The sequence below is a fragment of the Cylas formicarius genome, unplaced genomic scaffold, assembly GCF_029955315.1.
Source record: "Cylas formicarius isolate icCylForm1 unplaced genomic scaffold, icCylForm1.1 PGA_scaffold_5__7_contigs__length_24384050, whole genome shotgun sequence".
NCBI lineage: Eukaryota > Metazoa > Arthropoda > Insecta > Coleoptera > Brentidae > Cylas > Cylas formicarius.
The window spans coordinates 10,043,291-10,056,688 of NW_026844341.1; the positions used below are offsets into that span (position 1 = coordinate 10,043,291).

General features: G+C 35.3%; 1 protein-coding gene across 1 annotated transcript in view; it reads left to right on the forward strand.

Annotated features, from left to right (window-relative positions):
- Window positions 1-13,398, forward strand: part of LOC132702098 (unextended protein) — a 60,589-nt gene that overhangs the window by 39,846 nt on the left and 7,345 nt on the right. Inside the window, exons 6-9 of the mRNA XM_060670521.1 lie at window positions 5,966-6,239; window positions 7,140-7,274; window positions 8,966-9,232; window positions 10,841-11,067. Of these exons, the coding sequence (XP_060526504.1) occupies window positions 5,966-6,239; window positions 7,140-7,274; window positions 8,966-9,232; window positions 10,841-11,067 (903 nt within the window). The remainder of the gene's footprint in view (window positions 1-5,965; window positions 6,240-7,139; window positions 7,275-8,965; window positions 9,233-10,840; window positions 11,068-13,398) is intronic.

The following is a 13,398-nucleotide window of genomic DNA, read 5'->3' on the forward strand; positions in this document are numbered from 1 at the left end:
CATCGACGATCATTTAGAAACAATAGTTGAGATTCTAATTAAGCTATACATTTAAATTTAGAAAAACACAATTTTGACGACAATTTCGATATTTTACACACTGTTTCAAAAAGTAGAAAATTAAATTTACTAGAAGCTATGGAGATTAATAAGATGGGAGGTTCGAATGTATTACTTAATGACCAACTGGATTTGAATGGATCCCCCTTGTTAAATCTCGATTTAATACCTCACATTAAGTAATTACTACCTGTTTTGTATTTATAAACATCGGTACCGTTTAACTATTTTAAATGGATTTTCATCAAGTAAAAGCCACTTCAGTACAATTTTTAAAAATATCTGAAATCAATAATTGACTATATCGTAGTAAATCAAAAGTCCGCAATTAAATGGTATGACGTGAAATTTATAAGAGGAGCAGTATGCGGTTCAGACCATTTTCCGGTATAAAGACACAGACATCTAGGAGATAACTAAAAAGTACAATATAGAAAGCTTAAAAGAAGTTCTTGTATAAGTTACGACTGACGGGAAAATTTAAAACTATAGGAGAACAAAATATAGAAAACAAATATAACAAATTGACAAAGTTCATCCATGAGGCGGCGAAAGAAGCGTTAAGTCAGAAGCAAAGAAATTGCAAAAACAGAAACTACGATTCCTGGTAGTCAACAGAATTAGAAGAATTAGTGGAGGACAAGAAACGAGCCTATTTAAAATTTTTGACTACAAAAAACTACCAAGACAAAGTATATTGCAACAGAATGAAATACGAAGTGAAGCAAAAATCAAATCGAGGCACGCTTGGAAAACAGGAACCAGAGTTTACACAGACAGAAGTAGAACATACATTGGGATTTATGAAAAATAATAAAGCGTCTGGTCCTGGAGGTATACCGGTAGAACTGTTAAAGGCGTCTCCCTCAGCTGTCGTAGGTGAGCTCAAATCTATATTTAATACATACCTGAAAGGGGAAAAAATTCCGGATGAGTTGAGATGAAATTAGCTCATAGAAGCTCCATTCATAAAAAAGGAAACAAAAAGTTATGCGAAAACTACAGGGGGATAAGTGTAACATCTTCTATTGGTAGACTGTATGGACGTTTATTGAAAATTGAAAAATTGAAATTGAAGATGCAGAAGAGCAGAGTGGTTTCTTCCTGAAACAACTAGCCAAAAAAACTATAGCTTGCTCGAGAGAATTACACCTTATAAATTGGTTAAGGCTTTCGCGGCCCGTTGATAAGCTATTATCTTGATTCGGGTTTAAAGGCCGTCGTCGGTTGGAATTACTTCCTAACGTTTCGCTAGCACGAGTGGCGAGCTTCTTCAGAGGTCCTTCCATCTCCGATATTGGACGTAGACTAACGATTTCTCCTGCGCAGGTTGTATTTATGCCGATTGGTGGTGGGCAGTTTACTATGGAGACTGAAAATGACCAACAACTTGCATTCTTAGACGTACTAGTGAGGAAGCGAGGCAACAAGCTGGGCCACACAGTGAACAGAAAACCAACCCATACGGACAGATACCTGCATGCTCTATCCAACCATCACCCAAGTCAAAAGTATGGGGTTATCAGAATCCTGACAGAACGAGCCCGAAGGATTTGCGAACGGGAGAACCTCCAGATGGAACTTGAACACCTGAAAACTGCGTTCGAGGCAAATGGCTACAGCAAGAGGGAGATCGAGAGATCAATGAACTCAAGATCATCAAGATCACGGGATACCGAACAACGACCCTCCACCTCCCACGCATATTTGCCGTATATTCCGAGTGTCACCGACAGGATTGGCAGAGTATTGAAAAGACACGACATCAAAACAATCTTTAAGCCTACAAAGAAGATCCAGCAGACCATCAGGTCAGCGAAGGACAAGAGGGACTCACTTTCAGCTGCAGGAGTCTACCGCATTCTGTGTTCATGCGGAAAGGTCTACATCGGGACTACCAAGAGATCAATGGGAACGAGACTTAAGGAGCATAAAGCAAGCTGCAGGCTAGGACAGACAGAGAAGTCTGCAGTAGCTGAACACGCACTGGACAGCGGGGAACACAGGATACACTTTGAGAGCTGTAAGTTACTAGCATCGGTCAACGGCTATCACAACAGACTAGTCAGGGAAGCCATTGAGATGCAAAAACACCCGATCGATATCCCGAGACCAACCGAAGCAGAACAAGCCCCGCCCACCACCAATCGGCATAAATACAACCTGCGCAGCAGAAATCGTTAGTCTACGTCCAACATCGGAGATGGAAGGGCCTCCGAAGAAGCTCGCCATTCGTGCTAGCGAAACGTTAGGAAGTAATTCCAACCGACGACGGCCTTTAAACCCGAATCAAGATAACAGCTTATTACACCTTATATTTGTAGACCTCAAGAAGGCATATGATAAGTTTGGGATGGTTTGAAACAGTTCTTTTAAACTTCTCAAGGATTTTTGGTAAATAAAGGTCTGAGACAGGGATGTTGTATCTGTCACACTTTGACGATCAAGTAATATTATGAGGACGATATAAACTATATGTTTAGAAAGCTTGTAGAAGAATACAGGAAGTTGGGCCTGGAAATAAATATGGAGAAAACCCAGTATATGACTATTGAATTAAACCGACAAGATTTACACACCGCTGTGAGAACTATTAAACATACAAACCAGTATAAGTACTTCGGAGTGACTGTAACATCGGACGGAAGAGACGAAATGGACGTACAAAACAAAATTAATAAAGGAAAAATTGTTATGCGTCAATTACACCCAGTGTTATGGAATGACCTAAGAGGAGAATGTTTAATGCGTTTGTGCAAAGTGCGTATGGGTCAGAGGTTTGGAAAATGTCAAAGGCTATGAAAGAAAAATCAGCTTCTACAGGAGACAGTACTATCAAACCACAATAATGGACAAAATCAAAAATGACGAAATTTTGAACAGAATGAATGTAGAAAAGAGACTATTAGATACTATTGAATAAAAACAACTAATGTGGTTTGGACATACGAGTCGAATGAGCGAAGGCAGAATACCCAAAAAAAATTATGTATGGAGGCCGCCACAAAGAAGGAAAAGAGCCAGACGACGGAAAAGCTGGAAGGCAGGAATTGATGAACCTATGCAAAAGAGAAGTCTCACAGGGGATATATGTACAGCTATGCGGTAAACGGCGAAGACTGTAGCCAAACCGCTTTTATACGACCTTAGATATTTTAATGAAATTTGGCACACATATACTATGTATCAAGAGGCATTATTTAGTGCACCACAATTTTTTTTTAATACACCAGTGGCTGACGTACTGAATTTCACCTGTTTTGACAGACGCCACTGATTTCTCTTAAAATAAAAATTATGCTTTCGGTCTCGAAACTTCTTTTCTACATGGTCATAACAATATTGTTAATATGACAGCATGTCGAGAAATTAGTTTATATTTTTAAGTGAAAACCGTACAACGAACAATAAAAAATAAGAAATCAAATCTGCTCATAAATGAATGCAAATGTTTTTTTAAGAAATCAGTGGCGTGCCACTCAATGTCAATGAACAAACAATATATATTTTGTTTAATTTGGTTGCCACTGCACTGGTTAAGTCAAGAACTTTTTTTGTGAAAGATAATATCTATTTAAAACCATCCAGTTCGTAGTTCGGAGATAAACTAGACTTTTGAGAAAGTCCAACCTATTTAAATCTGGGGACCTAGGGGACCATGATTTAGATCCGCCGCGACCTACCCATCGGTTATTAAATGTGTGACACATTCTCTTACTGCAACACTAAAGTGAGCGGGCGCGCCGTCATGCATGAACCACATTCTGTTCCTAATTTTTCTTCCTAAATTTTCTTCTAGCAATATTGACAAATCCCCTTCTAAAAACCGGCGATAATTATGGTCATTTAGTTTTTCTAGCAGGAAAAAGGGTCCAATTAAGTAATTTCCATCAATTCAAGCCCAAACACGAACGAAAATTGTCTTTTATGTTGAAATTGTACAACTGCTTGGTGGTTTTCATCGGCCCAAATATGGTTATTGTGGAAAGTTCTGATTGTATTTCTTGGTTAAACAAGGGATTGTGTGCAATTTTGCTAAAAAAAAATAACACGCAAGGCAAATTCTCTGGAAAGTAGTGCTTGGACTCGTTGAATGTTTGGACGTGATATGTATTCAGATTATTTCCAATCTGTCGAGTACTAAGCACTAATTTTCATCAATTGAATTTAAAACTGCTTCTTCAATTTATGAAGTTCTTACAGTCCGATGATTTTTTGCCCTCATAGTACCTGTTTCAGTGAACTTTCTATTTGAAAATGTTCGTTTGTCTGTTATGACTCTTTTAGGATTGCGCTCTTGATATAATCGTCTAGCTTCCGGCGCACTGCTATCAACCAAACCATATATAAAATGCATATCTGCCAACTATTTAATAATAAATCTCGGATATCTTTAACTCCAAATTAATAAGAACTGAATTTAAAAGCCTATGTTAAACAACTTTCAAACAACAGCCTACTACAATGATAAGAAATAATGATAAAGATTTGAAAAATACACCTCAGAGTTTACATACTTTGTATTCGTACTTTAATAAAACAAATGGACAATTACTTAAGTAAGGAATAGTAATGATAATAGTTCCCTGCATGCTGTCATATTAACGGTGTATTGTTATGATCATGCAGATAAAAAGTTTTTATTATTTTAAGCGAAAACCATATAGAAATTATAGTTCTTTAGATTAGAGGTTGTAAGAATAATTTTTAGACAGTATAGTGTATTTTAAAAAAAATGTAGTACACTAAATAATGCCTGGGCGCCAAATTTCATTAAAATATCTAAAGTGATATTACAGATATTAAAAAAACATATTTTATTTTTGAAAACCTTACCTGTATCTCAAAAATTAAGACGTTTGGGACATATGTTCATATGAAGTTTTCTTTTTAAATTGGACCCAAAAATCGCTTCTATAATTATTGGCATTCAATTAGAAAACAATCTGTACATATAATAACTTCAACGATAAGACTTATTAATTTGTTTTATTCCTTTATTTGGTTCTTAAATGGTTTTCTACACTTTACTCCTTTACAGTACGTCATCAGTTAAGAACATTTGATTAGCGACAAGTTAGTGATTAAACTTAACTTCTCCGGAATAAATAAGTGATAATACAAAGTATTTGAGATTAACTGTTCTCATGTCATGTCAAAACGTAAAAATAGTACTAAGGTAATTTGGTGTTCTTCAAAGGTAATGGAATGGAAAATGGAAATGGAAAAAATGGAAAATAAATAGCAATATGTTATTTCGATTGTGAATATAATTAAATTTGAGATAATTAGACACAAATTTGGAAAGTCTTTGGGATCTTAAATTCCGTATTTTCAGTTAATAGTAAGGATGTAGTAACAAAACTGGAAAATAATGTCGAAACGTAGTAAAAAATGTCGATATGAAGAGATTGAAACATCATATCAGTAAACTTATTATTATTTTAGGAATACTCGTGATGTCTGCCAGAGGTGTTAATTATATTATTCGAGGATTTTCCTCAATTCTGTCTGGAACTTCCTTATAGTCATAACACTAAATTTCTTACAAAGATGTTTATTCAAATGTATAATATCCGGTAGCTTCTTTTCCAGCATATCTATTCTGAAATTGCTTCTTATTTAAAGTAAGCATTGTGGGATTTTCGCGGATTTTGGAGTAGCCGCTGGCATTATCCATATACAGTGATTGAAATGGGTGTAATTCTTAATATTGTAACTTTTGTGTGGGGTGCTTTTATTCCTGTGGACAATCATTTCGTGAAAGTTTGTTTGATGATTGTTGCATAGAAGGTTTTATTGAAATGACATCATATAATTTAATGAATCTAATAAAATTTTAGCAATTACATTGGTAATCACATTAATTCAGTGGTGTATATTTTTCATTGTTCACGTTTTTAAGGACCTTGCATTCGTCGATCCGGACGACAACACGCCGCTGAAGACGCTGTGCCAATTCTACCAAAATCCTTGCAACTTCGTCTTCGAAGATGTCACCTTAGACGTGATGTTCAAGATATTCAAGGAGGGCAACAAGGGCCACATGGCGTTCGTGTCCAGGGTCAACACCGAAGGCGAAGGGGATCCCTTCTACGAAACCACCGGGATAATCACCCTCGAGGACGTCATCGAAGAACTGATCCAATCGGAGATCGTAGACGAAACTGACGTATTCAGTACGTATATAGTAACTAACATTTTTATGTTAAATTTTTGGAAAAAAAAATTTTTTCGTAACGAGTTGTGCCATTTCTGAAACCTGAAATATGTATTTCAAAAAATATGATATTTGTTGAAGAGAATTTAAGAGTATCGAAAAATTTTGTTAAAAATAGTTGATCACAACAAAGAACCACGCAAGACTGCGAAAATTTCAATTTTTTCGGATACAATTTTTCTACTCCTTTTTTTGAAACAGTTTGTCGAAACGTAGGCAAATTTAAATCCGCCAGTTCCTTTCTAAATAGATATAATAAATCTTTCGCCTTTTTGACCATCTGTCAGTGGCCATGTTGTTTGTTAAATGACGTCAATGGTTGAAAACGAGAACTTAAATTTTGCGAATGCGCAGGTGGAATGAACCTTCTGAAGAAGTTTTTCATAGCTGCTTCTCCTGTTCCAACTTTCTGTATTATTAGGGTATTATTGCTCTAGGAATCAAAAAATACAATAACATAAAAAATATGAAGATACTTGCCTCAGGTGAACTCAATACCCTGTATATATTAAAAATTAAAAAACTAGGTGAAACTATACAACTTTTTTTCTATCGTTTGAGATTTCTGAGTTACAGGAGTAGGAACTTTATTTCGCACACCCTGTACATTTGAAAAATGATTTTTTTTTTAAAGGTAGGTGGATGTATTTTCATATTTGAACATAAATTTTTAGTTCTGACCAACATTTTTCTAAAAAAATTCATATTTTTCGAAAAAAATCAATATCTGATTACTGCGTCATTAAACTTAGAGCCTGCAAAGTTTTTTATTATCAATAATTTATAGCAAATTCTTATTATCAATTATAAATATTTTAATTTCAATTTTTAAATTGCACTGATGACGTCAAACTTTCAGCCGACAACAGATCGAAACGGCGCAGGAACGCGGAAAGGAAGGACTTTTCCATTTTCGCCGAGCGGAAGGACCAGCAGAACAAAGTGAGGATGAGCCCCCAACTGACTCTGGCGGCCTACCAGTATCTCAGCACTAGTGAGTTTTCCACTTTTTCACTACCATTGCGATGCTGATATGTAATCTGCGAAATATGAGATCAAGTATTTTCTTTTGTTATATACAAAATTTTTATTTTGAGTTCTTAAGTTTTTGAATATCTTTATAACTATCAAATTTTAAAAAAAGTGGACAAAAGGAAAAGGAAAATATGAGTATTTAATATTGGTATGTTATTTGTAGGTTAAAACTATTTGTTTGCTCTACCATTGCTGTTTAACAATTGCTGTCATATTAACGATATTATTATGACCATGCAGAGAAAGAGATTTTTATTTTTTTAAGCGAGAACAGTACATCGGATTGAAAAAAAATCAAGGAATTAAATTTCTTTGGAAATGATTGGAGATTGTAAGAATAATTTTTATTTTAAGAGAAATCAGTGGCGTACCATGTGCCGAAACAGACAGGTGAAATTCCATGCGCCCGTCACTGGTGTATTGCAAAAAAATTGTGGTCCATTAAATAATGCCTCGTGATACATTCTACATGTGCGTCAAATTTCATTAAAATATCTAAAGTGGTATTAAAGATATTAAAAAAATATATATTTTATTTTTGAAAAATTTACCGCCGTGTATCTCAAAGGTTAAGACGTTTAGGACATATGTTCATATATAGTTTTCTTTTTAAAATGGGCCCAAAAGTTTCCCCCTTAATTATTGACACTCAACTAGAAAATACCCTGTATAATGATCTGCCGCTGTAGATCTGTTATATATAGGTAAAAATGACAATATCTTCTATTTACCAATAGACAATATCAGGCAGGTTTACCCCTGGTTTACCCATGGTTACTCCAAACTGCTGACGCATTCGCAATCTAAGAAAATTAATGTAAAACAATGATGATCCATATTTAACTTATTAATGCAACGTTTTGAAACTCACAATTCCGCACGCAAAATTTTAGGGATAAACAGCAAAATTTGATTTCTTTTTTTTTTTGCTTCTTCAGAAAAATTATGCTTTTTGATGATCATTTTAACAAAAGAATGCTCTAGAATGGGGTTAGAAATGAAACCATCCTTAGTATTTAATCGAGACGCACAAGAACGACATGTGAACATTGCAATAAACGGTACCAATGTACAAACCGTGCACAGTCACATATATCTGGGCAGAGGGATAAACACCATCAGTTAAACCGAAATTGAAAGAAGGATAGAAATGGCTGGCGCAGGTTTCTTAAAGATGATAAATGTGCTATGTAATCCAGGTTTATCACTTGAAGCGAGATTAAGAGCATAAAAGTGCTATGTGGGGTCGCAGCTCTATAAGAATGTATGGAATAACAAATGAAGAGATCCTAACTAGAACAAGCACCCTCAATTAACATAAATCATGAAAATAATTAAAACATCTGGGGCGTGAGACGTGGAGCTTGAATTATTTCTTGAAGGAAAAATAGAAGGAAAAAGAGGCATAGGATGAAAGAAGAAGTCCTAGCTGAGAAACATAGGAGAATGGAATCGTAATGCTCTAGCCAATTGAGCCCGACATAGAGAATCTCAACAGAGATGTCACCTAGGAGAACGAGGATATAATGTTCTCGGGCCTATTCCCAAAGACCTATCTTTTAGACAATTTAAAACAATTATGAAATTTTTTTTTTGCTAAAAATGTCTGTATAACTTAATAAAGTTCTCTTATATTCTGTTTTGTCGTAGGTGTCGAACCATTCCAAGTAAACGTGATATCGGAAACGATCTTGCGTCGGCTACTTAAACAGGACATTGTCTTCCACATAAAGAAGCACAAAGAATGGCGCTACGACCCTGCGAACGTCATCTACAGCCAGGGCAAGGCCGTCGATTATTTCGTCATCATCCTCGAGGGTCGCGTCGAAGTGACCGTGGGTAAAGAGAATCTGGTATTCGAAGGCGGACCATTCACATACTTCGGGACCCAAGCTCTCGTCCAAACCGTCGGCATAGGTACGTAGATTCTACACTTCCCCAGGCTCCTGTAATACTATTTATAAATCTGCTTTTGTAAATAGTTTTCTATTTTCGTATGAAGTTTGCTTTTGTTTTTGACCTCAAGGGAGCAAATTTACGTCAGTAAGGTTTAAACCGCAAATGAGAATAAAAGAATGGAAATTACATTAAAGCAAGGAGTGGTGGGGTGTACCTACTCCACCGCTATGGTATCTCGCAGAAGATGGTTTTCTCTGGCAGCTGGAGATCGAAGGAATAGTCGTTTTCATAGATGTTGTGGAAATATGATGCATACGCTAAGGTGATTTTTACGGTTCACCTGAAAAACCCAGAACAGGACCATATGTAACGACTCTATATAGAATCGTTTAGCGTGCCTTCAATTCCGACGCAATATTTCCGGTCTTTACTTTAAATTTATTTGGTTTTAAAATATTAAAACTATGTTAACTTTGTCATCAACTTTGATGCATATTTGTACAATACGGAAAAAGAAATCTAAAAATAACCTAATTTTTTTATTTTGTCAATTTTGGCCGGTAAATGCAAATGTTTAAAAACTTTGCCCGTTGAGTTGATATTTTTGAGATAATACTAATTTTTCAAAAAAAACTTCCACGGGCTACTGTAATACTATTTACGAATCTTCTGGATTTCTCCTGCGTCGATTACTTAGAAGTTAGTATTTTAGTTTTAATGAAAATTAGAATTTAAAAAAAAAAATTAAAATTATAAAGAACACAGACAACTGCGATGAGAGCGGAATTCGTTACTCGTCAAAATTAACAATTTCTTCAGAAGGTTATTTACAAATCTTCTAGATTCCTTCTGAATCGTTTGTTTATAAAGAAAGCTAGGTGACATTTCGCCTATCATCCTGTTGGCTTCTTCAGAGCTTAACTGAAACTGGCTCGCATTCTACTCTACCTGCTTATATATTGTTTGAGGAGGGCGGAGCTAAAAAAGGGGCATGAATGTTGTCTCAAAGAACAATCCCAGAATCCATGGAAATCTATAAGCAACCAGACAATTCTAACCACGACTCAGGTCTTTACTTTTCACCAATATGGGAATCAGAAGCAATCTTCATTGCCCTTCTTGAGCTCCGCCCCCTTCAAGGAATATATAAGCAGATGGAACAAGTTTGATTTATAAACAACTGGGGCATGAGGAATCCAAAGGATTTGTAAATAGTAAGTTAAAACTATTTATAGTATGCCCTTACTATAATACTAGGTGTCTAAAAAGTATGTGGAAGGTAGAATATCTCGAGAATTTACATTCACTCTGGAATATACAGCGCCATCTACCGAGAATACAAAAGAAAACTTTGAAATAGAATCCGAATCTGTAATAAAAAATTGGATTTCTGTTTAATAATTGAAAGTTGCCCCCTCCCCACCACCAATACAATGTGGTGGAGACTTCTAAATGTGTAGTAATTCTCAAGAGATATTTTATGTAGACATTATTATACAGTTATTCTGTATACAGATTGTTCTGAAATTATAACAAACGAAGAAAATAATATACAAAGCTGCAAGTTCTATTAAATTTTCTTTTCTTTACTGTAACCTTATTTTTTTTGTTAAATCCATTATATAGAATCGCCCGCCGCACCTTCTGGGATGGGCAGTTTGGAATCGTTGAATATAGATTCGATGCTCCGTCACACCTTCATACCGGACTATACTGTCAGAGCTTCCACGGAGGTCCTGTACCTCAAAATCAAGCGCAGTTTGTATCTGGCTGCCAAACGGGCAACACTCATGGAAAGGTCTAAGAGGGACCACAACCACACCAAGGAGCAATTGGACGCGGAGATCGACAAGGTATTCTTTTGTTATTGATGGTGCTTCTCGTTTGTTTGTTGCTCGGGTGTTTCGGACCCGCAGCATTTTGGGATCTAGTAAAACGGCGAGAGATACAGGATAAATTATTGCCAAGTTACGAATTATATTCTCTAGGAAACTTCAGGTTTTCAGATTTCGAAAAAGGAATTATAAGAGAGTAGCCACACTGCGACTATCTGAATTTCGTAAAAAATGTAATCATAATATTAATAATAATATTCTACCTACCCTGTACACCTTAAACAGGGTGTCCCGTTTTGTTTCGGAATATCTTCGTTATTTTTATAAATAGATTGCGGTTTCTTACTACAGTGTGTTACTTTATCATGAAACTAAAGGTGCTATACTGAGATAGCAACACTTTCATAGCCTTTTTAATTTTGTAAGATGCAAGGTATTTTACAGAATGCTGCATTATTCATTCGCATTGTTTGTACTTTCTTTATCCTTAAATTTATTGAAAACAAGAAGTAACGTTATTGTAGAGTTTTTTATAGAACACCCTGTATGTTTATAGAGTCTAGAATTTGCCTTTCAAATTCAATAACTTAATAATAATAACAATAACAATAATAAATAATTAAAAGTTGCACAGTACTAACCAAGAATGCTTTTTATAAAAGCAAAAGAGCTTTTTAATAACCGTATGTATTCGGCGGACATTTTTAGTTGTAACGTTTTGGAGTTTTGACGTCATGTTTTACGTTGGACAGGCGTGTGGTTTATAGAATTTTTGAAGGAGGTCTTTTAGCACGCCGGTCCCTAGAAGGTGTTATTCGAGATCTGCTCGCTCGAAAATATTCCATTAGCCGAATATGATGGTGCCCCAAGTCACAACTCTAAACTCTTTAAAAGCTTTTGCTAACAGACCTATCGGATGGTCTATACTATTTCGAAACTTCTCAATTGAGTTTTTTTAAATTGCAGAACTTATGATGGAAACGAGACCGATGATTCTATTTAATGCAGGTCAAAGAATCACAAATATGTCCTATTTTTCAGGAGAGAAAATGTTCTTCAGTTTGAACGTTACATACATAAGTTTGGTTTATCACTGAAAAATAGTAAATATAAAACAAAAATTACAGCACTGCATTCGACGGAAAAAATGTAAAAAAATGTTATTTTACCTTTTGGATAGGTTTAACCATAACGGAGGTACCCCAAAATGGAACATTTTGAAAATCTTAAAAACTAAAAAGGCTATGGAAATGTTTTTAGTTTCACAAAAAAGTAGCAAACTGAAAAGAAAACCGCAACTTGACCTTACTTGTTGAATAATTTCTGAAGAACTTTTTAATGTATTTAATGAATTTTCGATTGAGTGGTGAGTCACTTTATTTTGTAATTTGATTGTTTAAACTAATGGTATACTAATGGTGTTTATGCTATTAGCAATGTTCGTGTTAAAATTTAATCAGGATCTTTTTTGTGGTGCCCATAGACATGATAATAACGACTAATTTTGCCATTTGTCTCTCGTTTTTGAATTTTGAATAAATTTTATCGGAATGTTGCTAAAAAATAAACACCATACACTTTTTTGTGTTTCAAAAGAATCGACCTGCGAATTATTTATTTCTCTTGAAATATAGAAAAAATCAAAAGCGCATTATCTCCTGCCGTTTTCGAGTGAATCACGGAGCACCAATGCCTTCCACCAAAGAGCGAAACCCGACGACCCACCATCGTCCTTCTTATCCCTACGTACCTTCCCCCCACCCCACTGTAGGTGTTGAACTCGTGCCTAAGCGAAGAAAGTCACTTGCTTATACCGGGTATTTCGCAATCTATGATTATATTATTATTATTAGTTTGTTTTTATTTGCTCACATCACATACACCACCATCACTATTCAAAAAGTAAATTGCCATATTATTGCTTGCCATTGCAATATATTTTTTTTAATTCATTAGTTTTCATTTTAAACAGTCTTTATTGCAATAAGGTTCTATATAAAAAATTATTCAAATCTTTTCATATTTTCAGCAAATTGAAAAATTTTAACCATATACAAATCTTTTGGATTACTCTTGTGTCGGTTGTTGATGAATCGAACTTGCTGACGTTTCGGAAATCGTCCTATGTTGGCCTCGTCAAACTATAACTGAAACTGAACAAGCCAAAAGGATGATTGGCGAACCGTCAGCAAGTTCGATTCATCAACAACCGACACCGGAAGAATCCAGAAGATTCATAAATTGTATCACAGTAGCCTGGGGAAGTGCGAAAAATTAAAATGGAAAATTTTTCTCTGAATTTAAACAATATTGAACCATTGTAGTTTTGAGTGCACAAGTACACAATGT